Consider the following 17,018-nt stretch of genomic DNA (forward strand, 5'->3'; position numbering starts at 1 on the left):
TCCAGCAGACGTGCACTTTATGTTAACTGGCTGTGAGTGTGGATGAAGAGTGGTCAGTAAGACCAGAGAAGCATGTAAAAATCTGAAGTCACTTTCTTGTGTGTCTGTCGAGGAAGTTTTCATCCACACAGTGATGTGAGTGAGTTTGTAACCGGAGGGAGCATTTGGATGATCTCCTGGGAGCGTGTTTAAACTTCATACAGGGGCAGCGATGCATCATCCGATCTGCAGCAGCTGCCTTCAGCTTGGGCTCGGTTTGGGAGGCGCTGTCTCTCATGCGTCTTGGCCGATGAGTTTGGGTTAATTGGTTTGTGAGCGAGTGGAGGTCTCTGATGAGATTCTCAAAGCAGGAAGATGTTAACCCCTCGCTGCTCACAGGGTAGTCCAGGTCCAGCCATTTGACCTTAAATGAGTCTTTATTTTTGATTGAGTGTATACAGAACACACAGCTGGGACAAAATAACTGTTGAATCCTGGGTTTGTGTGCTATAAAAGTTCTGTTCAGGTTGGGTTCAGTTATTAGGAGTGTACTGCAGTGGACTCATGCATGCACCAGCAGTCCTCAGATGAGATTTTTGAGGAAGTTCTGGATGTTTTTCATCTGATTTTTGAACAAATTTCTGAGAATTTATTCTTCACGATGGCTGTGCTGAATTAAAACAAGAAAAATATTGTGTTTGTGTTCAGATCTGAGTTCTGACTATGTGTCAGTGATCCCTGTGACAGATGTGTGATTAATGGCTCCTTGAGGTTGGTTTTAATGGACCATACGATGACCGGCGCCACAGATGAATTTGGAGGCTGTAATTCTGGGGTTTGTTGTTGTGGCTGATGCTTCATATTTGTTTTCAATTGATTTGATTTTTGATTTCTCTGCTTTTTTTATTGACCTGTTTCTCAACTCGGTGAACTCATTAAATTTTCTGGTCTGTAAAATATCAGGTTACGGCTTCAAACTGCCCAGGACAGTGTCCCGCAGTCCTTTAATAACAGCTCTGCAGCTAAATGCTTTACTGAGAGCACATCTCCATAAAGAAACCTTCAGAGTGTCTGTGTCCGCCCCTTACAGCGGTTCACCTCCATGTTGGTCTTGTACATCAGCTCAACCGAACACACTGCATTTGATATTCTGCCAGTGAACTCGCCGCATGCTCACACTTAGTAAAAACACACAGTGTTTATCTTAATGTGGTCCTAAAACACATAAAAGGCTCTGCTTTTACCTACAAGACGTCCATTAGACAACATGCGTGACAGACTTTCCGTTATTAGTGTCGATATGTGAGAGAGCAGCTTTATTCTGCTCTCACTTCTTATAGGTTCATGTTATTATGATCTCTGTGAGGTTCAGCAATGCAGCAGCTCTGCTCTATAAAGACCAACATCATATTTGTGAGTCTCTGCAAAGAACCAGCCATCACTGACTCCTACAGGGGGTCCTACAGGAGGTCATAACATGGCTCCCTAAAACGTTCCAGCTCCTGCTATAGGAAACAGTCTGTAATCCCTGCAGCAGCACTATGGCTTCAAGCTGCTGGAGCTGGAAGAGGAAACACACTTTTTACGGCACAGGGATGAGGATGTAAAGCGCTTGTCTTATCGGTCCTCCTCTGCGGTGCTGAGTGGTGTCCTCTCACCAAGAGTTAAGCTCAGAGATTTGAATGAGGACGCTCGGGCTCTTTGAAAAAGTGTCTTGATCCGAGCACGTCTGCGCCAGGACCTCTCAGTCGTGCGTCTGCTGCTGAAAAGACAAAGCCGACGATACCGGCTCAAACACAGAGCCGAACACGTGCAGCTGTACCCCCTATGGTAGAAACAGCCGTGAAGGCGCCGCTGTGCTTCCTTGGTGGGCGATGCCTTTTGTCTTTACCTTTGAGCCGGAGGTCACCTGCTGATCTCAGAACTCTGAGCAAGGTGCATGGACTCCATTCTTCACGTTCAGACTTGCCTGTGAAACCCACGCTGAAAATCTGCAGCATTACTGAGCTGTGCTATCAGCACACAGCAGGCTACAGTAAAGGAGCCAGTGCAGTATTTATTTTGGCCTCAGGGTCTCATGAAGCTCTAAATGCTAAACACCTTGTCTGTACTTTTGTGTGTGCAGCTCTGCCTCCCAGAACCGAAGCAAGTATTTTAATGAAACATGTTGAACTTCAGTGCTTTTTTTTTTTAGGCTTTTTAAAGCTAATTGTGTTGGATGTGTTGCACGCATGCACAAAACTGGCAGAGAAATGTGAAGCCAAACCTGAAAGTGGCCTGAAAGCGAGAGGAGAGCAGCTTGTGTTAAAGCTTTATTTAATGCGTCCAGTTGCCAGTTTGTTTACGGCAGCAGCCGGAGGTGAAGCTCTGCTGCGCTCCGCTTTCTGACCTGCAGCAGGAGCGATAAAACTCGGCATCAAATTAGCCTCTGCGTTTATCTCTGTGTGCTCCTGCACCTGCTTCCAGCCGGCGCACTCGCGCTCGATCCGGGTTTCTCGGCGTTCTGCTCGTCCTTTTTTCTTTTCTTTAACTTAAAGGCTTGGTCACAGCTCACTCCTGCGATCAGGATGTGAGGTGGGCGGTCAGTTGTGGGTTTAATGAGGAAATAATGAGCAGAACTTTGCTGCAGTTTTAAGCTTGGTTGTGTAGTTATGTAAAATACTAGTGATGAGACAACATTTTGAATGTTCGTTTAAATTAGAAATGTTAAAGTTTAGGCTGCTGTCAAAGGCTTTTGGAAGATGGTGATCCACAGGAGACAGGTGATGATTGATGCTGGATGGGTGCGGTCTATACAACCTTTATTTCCCCAAATAGTGTTGGCATCACCGTGAGCCTGGCGGGGTCCCTGTGGGGGCTCGTGAGCACTGGGCTGCTGCAGACTTTGCACAACTCATTGATCATGAAACAGGCAAGAAGGCTCTAATAGCTACAGTAAGTTATTGAAGAGACATGTGACATGCACAGGCATCAAAGACCAAAAACAACAAGGCTGTAAAGACTCATGGGCCCTTCTAGGTCACAGCAGCATGTTACCTGAACAGTCTGAGTCCTTAAAGTAAGACTGTGTATGATGTGATGCCTCAGAGGGGAGTTTTCGTCATGCGTCCATGTTGCCCACTTCCTGAAAATAATAGTCTAGCTGAGGGATCATCGTGTTTACACACTGGAGGAGATCCAGCATCCTTTGTAGAGGCACAAGTAAAACAGCCGAGCTAAAAGCTGTCCAGAGGTGCCCGAAAAGATGATCGTGAAGTTGAAATCATCATTTTTTTTGTGGACGTCTTCTCAGAAGGTTATGATCATGCCTGTACTCTCAGCACACTCTTAGCAGAGCTTGGAGCATGAAAAGGAGTCAGAATGGAAGCACTGATAAAACCTGCAAGCTCACCGCAGTTTAGGAATCAAATATCAAATCTGACATCACATTTTAAGTTCTGTCAGACGCCTTCAATGTTGGAATAAAGGTTATTAAAAACGGCCGGTGAGAGGTGAAGGAGGTGTTTAAACTCCAGGCCTCAAGGGCCGGTGTCCTGCAGGTTTTATTATAAATTACCTCCTCAACATGTCTTGAAGTTGTCCAGAGGCCTGGTAATGAACTAATCATTTGATTCAGGTGTGCTGACCCAGGGTGATATCGAAAACCTGCAGGACACCGGCCATTGAGGCCTGGAGTTCCCCATCCCCGCTTTAAAGCGTTAAAGCTGCTTCTGCTTCACATTAATCTTTACACACATGATTTTTATCCACATTTTCATTTCTGCCTCCCAATAACAGATTTATGAGAATTTATGGTCGATTTCAGTGAGATTCATGAGTAATCACTGATGTGCCGCTGAGCCTCGGTGTTCTCCATCACTCCTCACAGAGTCACCGCGGTGCTCTCGTGTTTTGTTCTCCGGCCAAATGATGTTTGGTGCAGGACGCTGAAACACACACACACACACACACACACACACACACACACACACACACACACACACACACACACACACATGCCCACACACGGTTTCATACTGCTCAGTGTGTGTGTGTTTGTGTGTGTTGGACTTTGTGAGCAGGTAGTGTCTGTTTAAATAACTGATAGCAGGTGTCCACCAGATACAGCAGGCTCTCTGCTGCACGCACACACACACACACACACACACACACACACACACACACACACACACACACGTGCGCGCTGAGCGGTGTTTGGTAGGTCCTGGCCTCAGGGAAACTTTGGCCACACTCGTTCTCTGTATCTGCAAACCTACATTAGGGGTTATGAGCTGTGATAACAGACACACACACAGACAGACAGAGAGAGACACACACACACGCACACACACACCGGCTGGTGTCGATGGAGGCGTCGCGTCTCGCTTCAGAGAGCGCTGCTGCAGGCCTGGTCACAACTGTAATGAGACGATGGCAGCGATCAATGGCGAGAGAGGAGCGCTTGTTGTGATAACAGCATCGTTTTTTTCTGAGTCAGTAAGCTGTGAAGAGTTCCTGTCGCACATGCTCAGTGTGTCCTCTCTCTATTTGGGTTTACTCAGATGAGAAAAGAGACGCGGCGTTACCGAGGTTGGAAACCCAGAGGTCTGCTCACGGTCATGTTTATGATGAGAGCAGAGGACAGATTACTCATTTTGTCATGTTTGTAACTGAACAGTGTTTGTCTGAGAGTTTCAGTCATCTCAGAAACATCTGAAGAGAAAAGGTGTGTTTGAATAAACTCTGGAGTTTGGAGCTCAACACAGTTCATTGATGGTGTGTGATGGTGTAATTGCCAGGCTGGTGGAGGAGGGCTGAAGTGGGTCCCAGTGGTGTTTCTCAGTGGGTGATCTGACCTTTTACTAGTGTACCTGTGTTCCTGTGACGTCAGCGGTCTCTGTGGAGCTGGCCTGTACACACACAGAGGCTGAGCGGCAGTTTGGAGCTTTTTGTTTTTTGCTGAAGTCATAAAAATACTGTAGTTTTTTCAGTATTTGAGACTTTACAGTGTTGAAGATCTGTGTTTGTAAAATATTTTAATGGTGCTGATGTTGAAGCAAGAGAAGACTCTGCTCGTTCTCCAAAGTGTTTAAACAGACTGGTGGATGTCAGCACCCTGCCTTCATGGTGAATCACTGGTGGAGTGCTGGATGCTCATAGATCAGTGACCTGTCAGTCAGAAGCTCTGCTGTTTTTTTTAAAAGGACTTTAAACTCAACATTGAGACCATCCAACCTGCTGTTTGCAGAGATAACTAATCGAAAGACAGCTGCCTTAAAGGGGGGAGGAGCTAATACCACTTATTTGAGACAGAGGATGAACTGAGGAAAGGCAGTATGAGATCAATATGGATTATTTTGACCTGTGAATCATGCAAAGCTACCCTACAGCAGGTCGCCTTGGATCATGCTCTCTGGGCATTGTTGTTGTTATTATTATTATTATTATTGTTGTTATTAGTATTAGTTTTTTTTTATTATTATATAGTTATCATTACTTGTTATTAGGGGTTTAAATCAAGATCCATGTTTTTGTATTTTCTGTTATGACTTATGAGTCGGATAATAACTGAGAGGGATGGGTGGATGGTTGGATGGATGAGTTTTCAAGCACAGCTACCTATGATTAGTGTATGGTGGAGATTTGCCTCCTTATCTCCATGTTACGGCTTCCCCTCTGGTGGCACTTAGCGTTAGCTTGAGAGGCTACAGCCACTCATGACTTTGAAGAGAAAGGAAGTGAGAAACCGGGAGAAGCAGAGATACGGGGAAGGCGTGGTGCAGATGGCGTCTCATTCCGATAAGCTTATCTGGGTTTCCATGCTCCTCACTGCTTCTCTCGCTTGCCTCCTCTTGCCTCCTCTTTTGTTCCTTGCCTCCTCCTCATCCCTCTCCTTTCTCTTTCCGCTTAGCTCGATTCAGTGGCAGACAAAGATCCCCACCTCCAGCCTGAGAACCAGATGAGGGTCTGTGTCTGTTTGTTAGGCTTCGATCTGCCCTCCAGGTCTCCTCTAGTGTCTGCAGTGCTGGTTAGTCGCTCTGAGCTCTCAGTGAATCAAAGCTTCAGTAATCAGCAGTTAAACTCTGACCTTTCAATGAACTGTGTTTAACTCAGGCTCCACCTACACGTGTCATTCCTGTTTCCTGTATTTAAAAAAAGGCCCAGAATGACTGAGGATTAATAAACAATGGTCACGTTCTGTCCATCATTTTGACAGAAAGCCTGTAAAATTACAGGTGCGATCAAAAAGTTCAGCCCTTAAAAATAGAAACTGGATTTAAACTTTGTCCGTTCGCTCCTGCTGGTGCACGCTGGATCTACTCCAGTGTATCGAACCAGTGATCCTAGAATATGAACAATTAAGTTTTTGGGAAATGAATGAAATTGCAAATCAGTGTGCAAATGGATAATTATCTCAGAGATAAAGTAACCAATGGTTGATAACAACTTACCAATCAAGGCAATTCTTCCTTCACTTTATTTCCTGGTTATTGCATTAAAGCTTTAGAGGTTCATATCAGCACTGAGTGCTCACGCTCACATCTCTGCCACTTTTAAACTGGATGTGCATCCAGGGAGCAGCTACCCGGACCCATCGTCACCAGAAAGGAGAGAAAATCCTGTTTTCAGTGCACGCTCTGGGTCATGTCCTTCAGATGCTTCAGGATGTTAAAGTAGACCTCTGTGCTAACAGTCTGACCTGGGGAAGGAAGCCATGGTGCACAACCCTGCGAGTGCTCCTGTTATGTTCCTCACCTGATGATCCACCTTCAGGCAGCTGGCTGGATGTTTGATCTCTGCAAGTGTGAAGTCTGTGCTGAAATCCCAAAATGAATGAGTAATGGACCAAATTCAAACCAGGTGTGGTAGATTTTATGGGCTCATTCCACAAACTTGTTGAACTCTGTGCGGCATCCTTCTTTTTAATGATCTGATTACATTTGATGGTTTTTACTGGAGACAAAGCTGCTGAGATACTTGGATTTGTGAGTCAGCGAAGCCCACATTTATTTGTGTATGTTGAAGGCTTTACATTCATCTACCAGCCACCTCTCTTTGTTTTCTCCTGCACACGAGCACAGCTGTGATGAAAAGTAATCTCAGAATATAAAGAAGCTGTTCGTCTGCGTGTAATTCCTCTGCTTGTTTGCTGCTCTGCCAGCTCGCTCTGATCAAAGACGCGATGAAACTGCGTGCGTGCTCGTTTGCACCAGTGTTCGTGGTGCTGCAGATAAGCTCTGGAGGTGGTTGATCTCTGTCTGCCACTGAAAACAATCATGTAAATCTTTGTGTTTGCAGCTCTTTGGCTTCTTGTTTGAACCCTCTTTGCTACAGTCTCCCACACGCCCGCTGTGATCACATTTAGCCTGGACTCTGGAAATTCAAGTGAAACGAGAAAAAAGGTTTTTAAATGCAAATAGTAAGGCGTGAAGAGAGAGCAGCGCCCCCCCGTCCAGAGGAGGTTTAGCCAGCAGAGATGCCATCAGCAGCTGGAGCCAGTTTGGAATCAGACGGCTCTTTTTGACCTTTTTTTAAGTGAGGTTTAGATGTGAGACTTTTTGGTCCCACATCTTGTTTTGGTGTCGTTTCTTGATGCATTTTAACCACCTATTTATATTATGTGTATAATCATGCTTATATTAGTGTTGACAGGGGTGCATTCAAAAAACAGTACATGATGACTTTGTGTGTGTGTGTGTGGATCACAGGGATGTAACCACACTGTGGTCCACACACACACACACACACACACACACACACACACACACACACACACACACACACACACACACACACACACACACACACACACACGTTCTACACACACAGTTCAACACATACAGAAAAAGAAACTCTGGTGTTGAAACAAAGACTTTCCTGATGCACTGTAAAGTCTTTAAGTGAGATGAGCAGAGGAAAAAACCCCGCTTTGCTGATAAGCAGGTGAGTGTGGATGGACCAAACTCTTCAAGCTTTTATCAGCTGTTGGAGGTCCTGGCTCCTTGTTTCTTTTCTGCAGCCACAGCAGCTTTCTCTCTCTCTCTCTCAGTTGAAAAGCTGAAATTTCATCCTTATAAACTATCTGTGTGCCGATAATGTGTAAATAAAACGTGGGAGTGAATGCTGATAGGTGGAGGTTTGCTGTGGTTGGAATCAAACACAGAAATCTGTTTCTCATTTATGTATTTGTGTAAATGATCCTCTGTGGTTATTCGTATGCTACGATCACTTTTGTTACATAATACGAGCTTAAAGCGCAGACTCTCTGCATTCGTGTCCAAACTGGAGGAAGGGTTTAGGAATTGTGACTCTTATATAATTATACATACCCCCCTTTTTACAAAGAGCAAACATAATTGGACAGTTGACTCAAAAAAAAAACAGAAAAAAAAGCTTATAGAAGGTGTTAGACGCTAAAACGTGGCTGCAGGTGTGTGTCTGTGTGTATTAGCTGAACCTGCTGATACAGCAGCGATTCCAGGTGTAATAAACCGAGACCCTTTTACAGAAGTCAGCACTGCAGAACACACACACACACACACACACACACACACACACACACACACACACACACACACACACACACACACACACACACAAACACACGGCTCAGAGTGTGAATGAGAAAAAGAACCAGAGAGGAAGAGGAGGATAAGGGTTAAAGGGTTAAAACGTTACTCAAAGAATCGATGAAGAGCCGTGTGGAGGGATGCTGGGGGAGGGTGTACACCCATCGCTGGGATTAAAGAGGAGGTGCAAGGAGTGAAGAAGATGTGCTGGTCAGCAAACAGGAGGTGAAGCCTGGGAGAAGCGGCTCCCCTCGGCCTGCTCTTTAATCTGTCCTGGAGCTGATTATTCAGCCTGTCGGCCTCTGACAGGCTTCAGGTGGCGTTGTTTCAGGAGAGCCACTCACACAATCCCGTTAACCACATTTATTCTGTTCCCAGATACGTGGCCCCAAATTTAACCCCCGTCCTTATTCTTTGGCTCTCTGACGTTATTACAAATTTAAATAAAGCTCTGCCAGAATAAATGTCGACCGAGTTTATTCCCAAGCTTCTAAAGCTTGAAACCATCACAGCTGAGAGCCAAACCCTAACCGAACTCTGACTTCACGCCTCAGTCCTTCCATCATTACAGTGACTCAGGACCATGCAGACAACACGTGTGACTTCCATCACTTGTGCTGTCTGCATGTTCCTGATAAAGCTGCAGTCCTTCATCTCATGCTGGTCTGGTTGCACCTCTCAGTTCATCCTCTGTCTGAAACAAGCGTTAGGATGCAGCGTTCTTCTGATTGGACGATCCTCACAAACGGGTGGATGGCCATCATGACCAGGTTAAGGATGCCCACCCTCCTTGACATCACTCAGAGCCAACAGTGGAACACGTGGTGTGCAAACTGACTGAAACAGTAGATCTACTGTACACGACAGAAATAAGGACTCAAGCTTTCAGACTTGACTCACGGACCATCAGCACAGGGAACCAGGATGAAGTCATAGAATTAAAACTGGTATTTCAGGGGTGAAGCTTTGTGAATGGGAGTCGGTTGGAGGTTTTAGCTCCGTCAGTTTTATTTGGAGGTTTTTCTGCTGTGGCTTCAGCCTTAGTCTGTGGCAGTGGCTGTTTCACTTACTGTCAACTTTTTTTAAGACAGAAGTTAAAAATCTGCTGCCAGGTCGGCATGAAGCACACTGAGGTCTTCACTGCAGTTTGAATAAACCTCTGAATGAAGAGGAGGAAGAGGAGGAAGAGTAGGAGGAGGAGGAGGGGTGTAAAAGTTCTGCTTGATGATTGTCGCAGTGTGTTGGCAAACCCTCAACCTCTGCCCAGAAACTCACACACACATTTCTGTATGTGTGTGAGTTGACCAGTAGGAACATTCTGGTCAGTCTGAGTTTATCAGCTTTTAATTTGGAATTCGCATTTTGTGGAATTTTGTCAGACTGACACACACACACACACACACACACACACACACACACACACACACACACACACACACACACACACACACACACACACACACACACACACACACACACACACAGAGTTGGGTGGATGCCATAATGAGTGGTCCCTGAAATGAGTCCCATAACTCATGAGAGACGATGAAATGAAGGAGCTCACGCACTAAAATAAAAGCTGACGTCAGCAGGAACTCGAAACACTGGCAGCAGTGTTCCCCTCAATTAACCTCCTTTTTCTTTCTGTCTCCACCTGACTTCTTTTACATTTCTCTTCACGTCCTTCTCTTAAATTCTTCATCTCAGAAGTTTATTTCACTTCACAACTGATGGCGAGTGAGTTGGGATCAGAACGTGATCAATAATGGGACAAATGTAAATCCAGCAGAAGGTCATATATAAGCCCTAAATTTCCATAGTTTGTCTTCATCATTGAGCGTTTTTCAGTAGTATGTGAAGTTTCTGCCTAAATCTCAGCTGTCTGGACGCCTTTTCTTTCGTTTTCTGCAGGAAATGTGTTTTCAGTCGTTTTCAGGCGTCCTGAATTGATTTTTTTCCCCGTGTCAGCAGATATGATAAGAGAAGCTCTCAGAAACTCCTGCAGGTTGAGCTGCTCTAACCAAACACTTTTATTGCTGACTCTCAAACAAATAAAGATACATTGAATTGACTGTGTGTGAAATAAAATAGAACAAATACTGAGCGAGGTAAGGCGATAAAACTCAGGAAACAGAAAAAAACAAGGCATATTTACACAAAAACACCTGAAAATATTATATAAACTCGAATACTCTTCTCTCTCTATTTGCATTCTCAGGTGATGGGACGCTCAGAATTTGGGATGTGAAGGGTGCGGTGTGCAGATTGGCCATCCCAGCGCACAAGGCAGAGATCCTCAGCTGTGATTGGTGCAAATATGACCAGGTACAGGCCCTCCAGTTGTTCAGTTGGTTAAAAGGTGCCATATTAACCCCCCCATAATAAACATTTGGCTTTATTTATTGCTATATTAATAATTTGTAAGTGTAAGTGTAAATTAAAAATGCTGTTAAAGTTAAAGTACAGATGTTTAACTGGGATTTAGTTTGGTTTAAAAGATACTTAAAAACAAACAAACAATACATTTAAAAACTTCTATGCCAGCCTTCATTTATACAGAGAAGTGTGTTTGTTTAAATGCATTTTAGTGTCTGCATCAAACACTAAAATTACATCTGATTTAGTGACCTTTGACCCGGTTACCTTTGTAAAGATTAGCGTGTGTCTGTCTGCAGAATGTTGTGGCCACAGGTTCAGTGGACTGTACTGTGTGTGTGTGGGACCTGAGGAATATCCGGCAGCCTGTCAATCAACTGCTGGGACACACCTACGCCATCCGCAGACTCAAGGTACACACACACACACACACACACACACACACACACACACACACACACACACACACACACACACACACACACACACACACACACACACACACACACGTGTTGGTTTTGCATATCTTGTGGAGACATCTAATTGACATAAAGCTTACTATATTTACCCCACCAACAGCCAACCATGAAAAATGTATCCCTAACCCTTGTCCTCAATTCATAGACTCAAAATGTAACCCTGTCGCTACAAACCACATTTTGAGGACTAGGGTTAAAATACATTTTTCAAACTTAGGGGGGGGGTAAGGGGATATAGTAAACTTCCAATTTTTAGGTCCCCACAAGATATGCAAAACCAACATGTGTGTGTGTGTGTGTGCGCACACACACATCTGTACTGTATTTTGTCGTCTCTCATTCTTATAATGGCCTTTTTTAAGTCTGTGAGAATGAAATTTTCCTATAGTGTCCTCACAAGTGCTGAAACTGTTTCAGTCCCCACAAAGACAGACATACAAGTACACCTGGCCAAACGTCTTTCACATGTTTAAGTAGAAAGCTACCTTCAGCTGCTCCCTTCCTCACTGCAGGTAGCGCCGCATGTTGATTTGATTTTTCATACTGGGTGGCCGACCTGACTGAAGCAGGAATCTTAAAGCACTGCACTGTGGAACCACTGGCCCTTTGTTGAAGAATCTGAAGATAAGGCCATGTCCACTAATACGTTTTCGTTTGACAACGCATCTTTTTCTCTCTGTTTTGGCCTTCCGTCCACACCGAGAGGGCGTTTTTGGTCAAGGAAAACTGAGCTTTTTGAAACCGCTCTCCAAAGTGGATACATTTGAAAACGCAGTTTTTGCATCACAGTGTAGACTGCATAAATGGAGACTTTCGGAAACAATGACGTATTCTAGTCATATGATGCAGTCACGTGACCAGTTAAACTAAGATAGCGGAGGGAATTATACCGCAGATGTTTTGTTTGCTCTCAATTTTGACAGCCGTATTAAAGATTAATATCAGTCTGTACATGCTCCAGATAGCTTTTCTTCAAATTCTTTAATTCTCACTCGCTTTTGAAACTTTGTACTTTTGTGTTACTCACAGCAACAACTCCTCCTCATTGTCAGTCCATTTAAAAAAACTTGGCGTTTTTCCTTGACATTTTGCCGCGACGTTTCAAAGAGCAGGAAAGTAAATAAACGGCAGACAGAAATAACGCAGGTCGAAACGTCTTAAGTTTCATGCATGCGCAATGCAGGAACGTGAGCGTTTCAGCCGTTTCAGTGTGGATGAACAGCTGTTCTGAAACGGTTGAAAAGGATAGTGTGGACGCGGAGCATTTTTATATGACAACGCCGTTTTCAAATTTATCCGGATTAGTGTAGACGTAGCCTAAGTGTGTGCCGCTGAAGCATATTCACTGTAATCAGTGCAGTGTACTCCAAGTGTGTGAGTGTGTGTGTGTGTGTGTGTGTGTGTGTGTGTGTGTGTGTGTGTGTGTGTGCTGGTCGAGATGTAGTGTGAAGTCTGACAGCGTCAAAACACCCACCCAAATGGTGCTAATAAGACCTCAGTCTCGTGCTAGACTGTGTGTGTGTGTGTGTGCAGTGACGTGTGCGCTGATTAATTTGAGTAACAGGGTTTACTTCTACAGCTATCTGCTCTCTCTTGCTCTCTCTCTCACTCACTCACTCACACACACACACACACACACACACACACACACACACACACTCACGCACACTCACTCTCTTGGAGGACATCACACTGATGCAGATTTTGTGCAAACTTATTGTGGCATCATAGCTACGGCGTAACCACGGACCTCTCTAAAACACTACACCGTACCCTGACGTGCGCTTCCCTGAAACATAACCACATGTCGTGTCAACAATTGCGACTGGCCTCTTCACTACCGTCGATTCTGCCACCTTTTCTCTGTGGGTTTTACCTTTATCAGTGAGAGAACAACAATCCCTGTTTCAGTAAAAGGAAAAATAATTATAGCATCAAAATGAGGACTTACCGATGTCATCAGATTGGGTGGAATGGGCATAAGGGAATGTACGAAGAAGTGCAAAAACTAGACGGAGAGCCATTCTCCATAATAAAGCATGCATAACACACACCGGGTCACCATATCTCAAACTGAACACTGACTAAAGAATGGGATAAAAAGCAACATGCTGAGATAAAGTCTGAGAATTTCATATCTAACTAAGCAAACAGAAGCACTGCAGGTTACAGGTTAGCATGTTCACAGTATAAGAACCATATACATTCTGCATTTAATCATGCGGAGTCTGCTTAGACTCATTCATTCCCAGTAACTGTGATCCTCATTAGGGATACACTAATATATTGGCCAAACATGGATATCGGCTGATATCATTCCTGTTGACTGTTGGCACATTCATGAAATTTAAATGTTCAAGAGTCAAGAAAAAAAACCCAATGACCTCATCGGATCAGCCAGGCTGTTATTTTAAACGTTGGTATAAAGGTTCAGCCTGTCGAGCTGGTGCTGTGGGCTCTTTTTCAGCACAGGTGTACCCCATCGATCGTGGAGACTTGCTCTGAAACTGCTTGTCATCGTTTGCAAATCTGTCGGCTTGTATTGATTCACTGCAGGGTGCACAAACAAGGTGATCGACAGCAGGAGCGTAGCGAGATAAAAATAAAGCAACGAACAGAGGCGGACTGCGGCGCTTCTGTTCGGCTGTCACATCAAAAATTCACGGTGAGCAAGCGAGGTTTTTACAGACGAGTGATCAGCACGTAATGAACTTCTGAGAAAAGAGGAATCCCTGTCTCTAAGTACACAAGTCAGAGCGTGCTCAGTCCGTTTTGCGTACTGCTCTGGCTTTACAGGTGGAAGGCTCCTCACCCAACTCCGGCCAAACCAAACCTGGGGTAAACTATCGATGGATATTTCACTGTGACCTCATTCACTGGTTTGTGGAGTCCTCATTCGAAGCCTTGATTTTTATCTTGTTTTTCACTACATTGTCCCGGTTGGTCCTTAATTGGGCGCATAAAGTGTAGTCTGAACGAGATAATGAGAGAATATAAACCCCACAGACACACACATCTGCTAACTGGTGCTAAATAACAGATCAGATGGTGGAATTTCACCAGATTTTGTGGACAGTCTGTAAGCTACACCCACCTGTGTCGACTTCCACCTGTCAGGTAAAGCGGCCCCACCTCCATCTTTAAGCCATTCTATGAGGACCGACTCACTGCTGCCGGCAGCTTTAAGTGGACGTCATAGGAACTGCGGTTTTTGGTGCTTCTGTGATGTCTTTACTTTCCAGCCCTGCCAGCTGCTGCTCGGTTAGCAGTTTCGAGCAGCTTACCTGCAAACCAAACATTTCTGCTGCATCATCACAGCTGCCTGGGTTTTACTTTGGTAATAAATGTGTTTGCAAGTAAAGCAGCGTTAAATGAATGTGAAGTGCAGTAAAGAGAAGGATGTTAAACGAGGCCAGGACTCGATGTGAAAGGTGAAACTGTCAGACGCAGAGAGTCCAAAATTAATTTGGGAGTGCTTCGTCGGTGAAATCGCTCTCTGTGGACTCCTCACAGGCTCTCCGTGTCTCTGCACAAACTGCTGAGCAGAGAAATGCTGCAAACTCTGCTCAGCCTGCCGGAAGCTGTTTTTCATTCATGATGGAGACGAAAATGTAGTTTTTTTTTGTTTGGTTTATTTGAATATGGGGACAAACTGGAGCTCAGCATCAGAAACAGTGGAATGTGCATGAAGCACAAACTGAGCAGCATCTTCTGTTGTTCTGCATGTTTTGAAAGGAAAACTGCAGTTATTACTGACTTATTTGCAAAACCACACACAGTAATTGTTACTTTAAAAGCCTAAAACATTTCAGCACTTTTTCACGTTGTGGTTATTATCTTGTGTGTGCACGGCGGAGCCCGAAGTTCTGACGACACATTTTAAAATGTGTCATTTTTTTTCATTTAAACCTGGAAGCTGTCAAACATGCTCTACCTCCTCCACCTCCACCCTGATTGAAGGTTAAAGAGGTCTGCAGCATGTCCCTCTGGAGGGTTTTTGACTCCCCTTCACATTATTTCACAGAGTTAAATATTATTGTTTCTTTGTAATCATATTATGAATATGTGAGGAAAGCAGCAGGTGTTCGTGATGGAGATTAAAGTTGATAACTTGATATTCTTCATTTCATCCTTTGGAAACACAAGCTCAGTAAACCGTTTTCCATTTTGTTCCTCTTCCTGCAGTTTTCTCCCTTTGATAAGACGGTGCTGGCATCCTGCTCGTACGACTTCACTGTCAGGTAAGATCACCTGTGGCGTTTCTCTCTTTTCCACCTGGTCACGAAGCAGCAACTGAGCTTTGTTTGTTTAAGGATCTTTAAACGAGGTTCTCTGCAGCTCAGTGCTGGTAGAACGTTAGGAGCGCTAACAGGCGAGCAAGCATGTGGAACTCATTTTGTTCCACATCATTTTGTCAAGGCCGCTCTACAAGTTTAATGTGTTTGCACAGAGACATGGGGAGAAAACATTAGAGAGCAAAGCAAAGCGTGAACCCCACTGAGCTCATTCTCACGTTAAACAAAGAAAATAAAGATGTGAACAAAGTTCAAGATGTTCAAAAATGATGGGCCTGACGTCGCTTTGCTCTTTAGTTATTCAGCTCCAGAGATTAATGCAGAACATTATTCCCAACAGACGTATTTAGAAATGATTCATGCTGTGAGCTGCAGTGGATGCCAGAAATCAAAAGTTTAATCTGAAATTTGAAACATCTCGAAAAAATCAGACTTAAATAAATGAAGAGATCACCTGAGTTTGACGTTTGCTTAAGCTTCAACTTCACTTCAGACAAAATAGACAAAAACATGAGCAAACTCCAACCGTCTTCACAGCTTCTTGTGGTTTCCTCTCGTTTTTACCCCCCAGCTGAAAGCCCTGTGTACCAAAGGATGAGTGTGAACTTTGGATGCTGTGAACTTGCTGGATTGGTGTCTCCACACTAGCACAAATATTTTTGATTTCACATTGTCACAGAAAAAGTCCAAATTCTCAGTGAGCCAGTACATCATCTGGAAGAACAAGCATCTACTCTGGACAAATAAACTCCGAGGTCGGCTTTAAGTTACAAAGATGAATCCAGGTGCCAGCAGTTATTTCAGGGCTGGGGCATGCAGCATGTGCACGGTGTGGGTGACCTACACCTGCAGAGTAATGTTAACATTTCTGCAGAAATGAGTCTCCTCTCTGGGTCTTTAAGATAACCTGATAAGTTTTTGTCATGCAAATTGGATTCTTTGAAAGGAACTTTCTTTCGAGGTTAAAGGAGCGGCGATGTGACGTGGCCTGCACAGTATTTCTGCTCCTTTGCTTTCAGTTACCGCCAAAGTGAATGGATGGTGTCATCCTGGCAGAAGCAACGAGTCAGGACACTGAGGGATAATTTGCGGTAAAGTTAACCAGTGTGTGAGATCGAGGGACGGACACAGAGGAAGGATGAACTGCTCCTTTATTGAGCCGCAGAGGATGAGTTAATAAAATGTGTAATTTCAAGGGAGACTGCCTCTGTGTTTCTCATGAGAATATATCTGATCTGTCCGCTTTGGAGTCCTCTCTGTCCGCTCGGCTCTTTAAAACCACAGAGGAATCGATGTTGTTCTGCGCGTCTGTCAGGCTGTGCGGGCAGATGATGGATAAA

General features: G+C 44.4%; 1 protein-coding gene across 1 annotated transcript in view; it reads left to right on the forward strand.

Annotated features, from left to right (window-relative positions):
- Nucleotides 1-17,018, forward strand: part of pex7 (peroxisomal biogenesis factor 7) — a 43,685-nt gene that overhangs the window by 3,762 nt on the left and 22,905 nt on the right. Inside the window, exons 7-9 of the mRNA XM_031755985.2 lie at nucleotides 10,747-10,853; nucleotides 11,204-11,317; nucleotides 15,569-15,624. Of these exons, the coding sequence (XP_031611845.1) occupies nucleotides 10,747-10,853; nucleotides 11,204-11,317; nucleotides 15,569-15,624 (277 nt within the window). The remainder of the gene's footprint in view (nucleotides 1-10,746; nucleotides 10,854-11,203; nucleotides 11,318-15,568; nucleotides 15,625-17,018) is intronic.

This window comes from Oreochromis aureus, linkage group 15, assembly GCF_013358895.1.
Source record: "Oreochromis aureus strain Israel breed Guangdong linkage group 15, ZZ_aureus, whole genome shotgun sequence".
Lineage (NCBI taxonomy): Eukaryota > Metazoa > Chordata > Actinopteri > Cichliformes > Cichlidae > Oreochromis > Oreochromis aureus.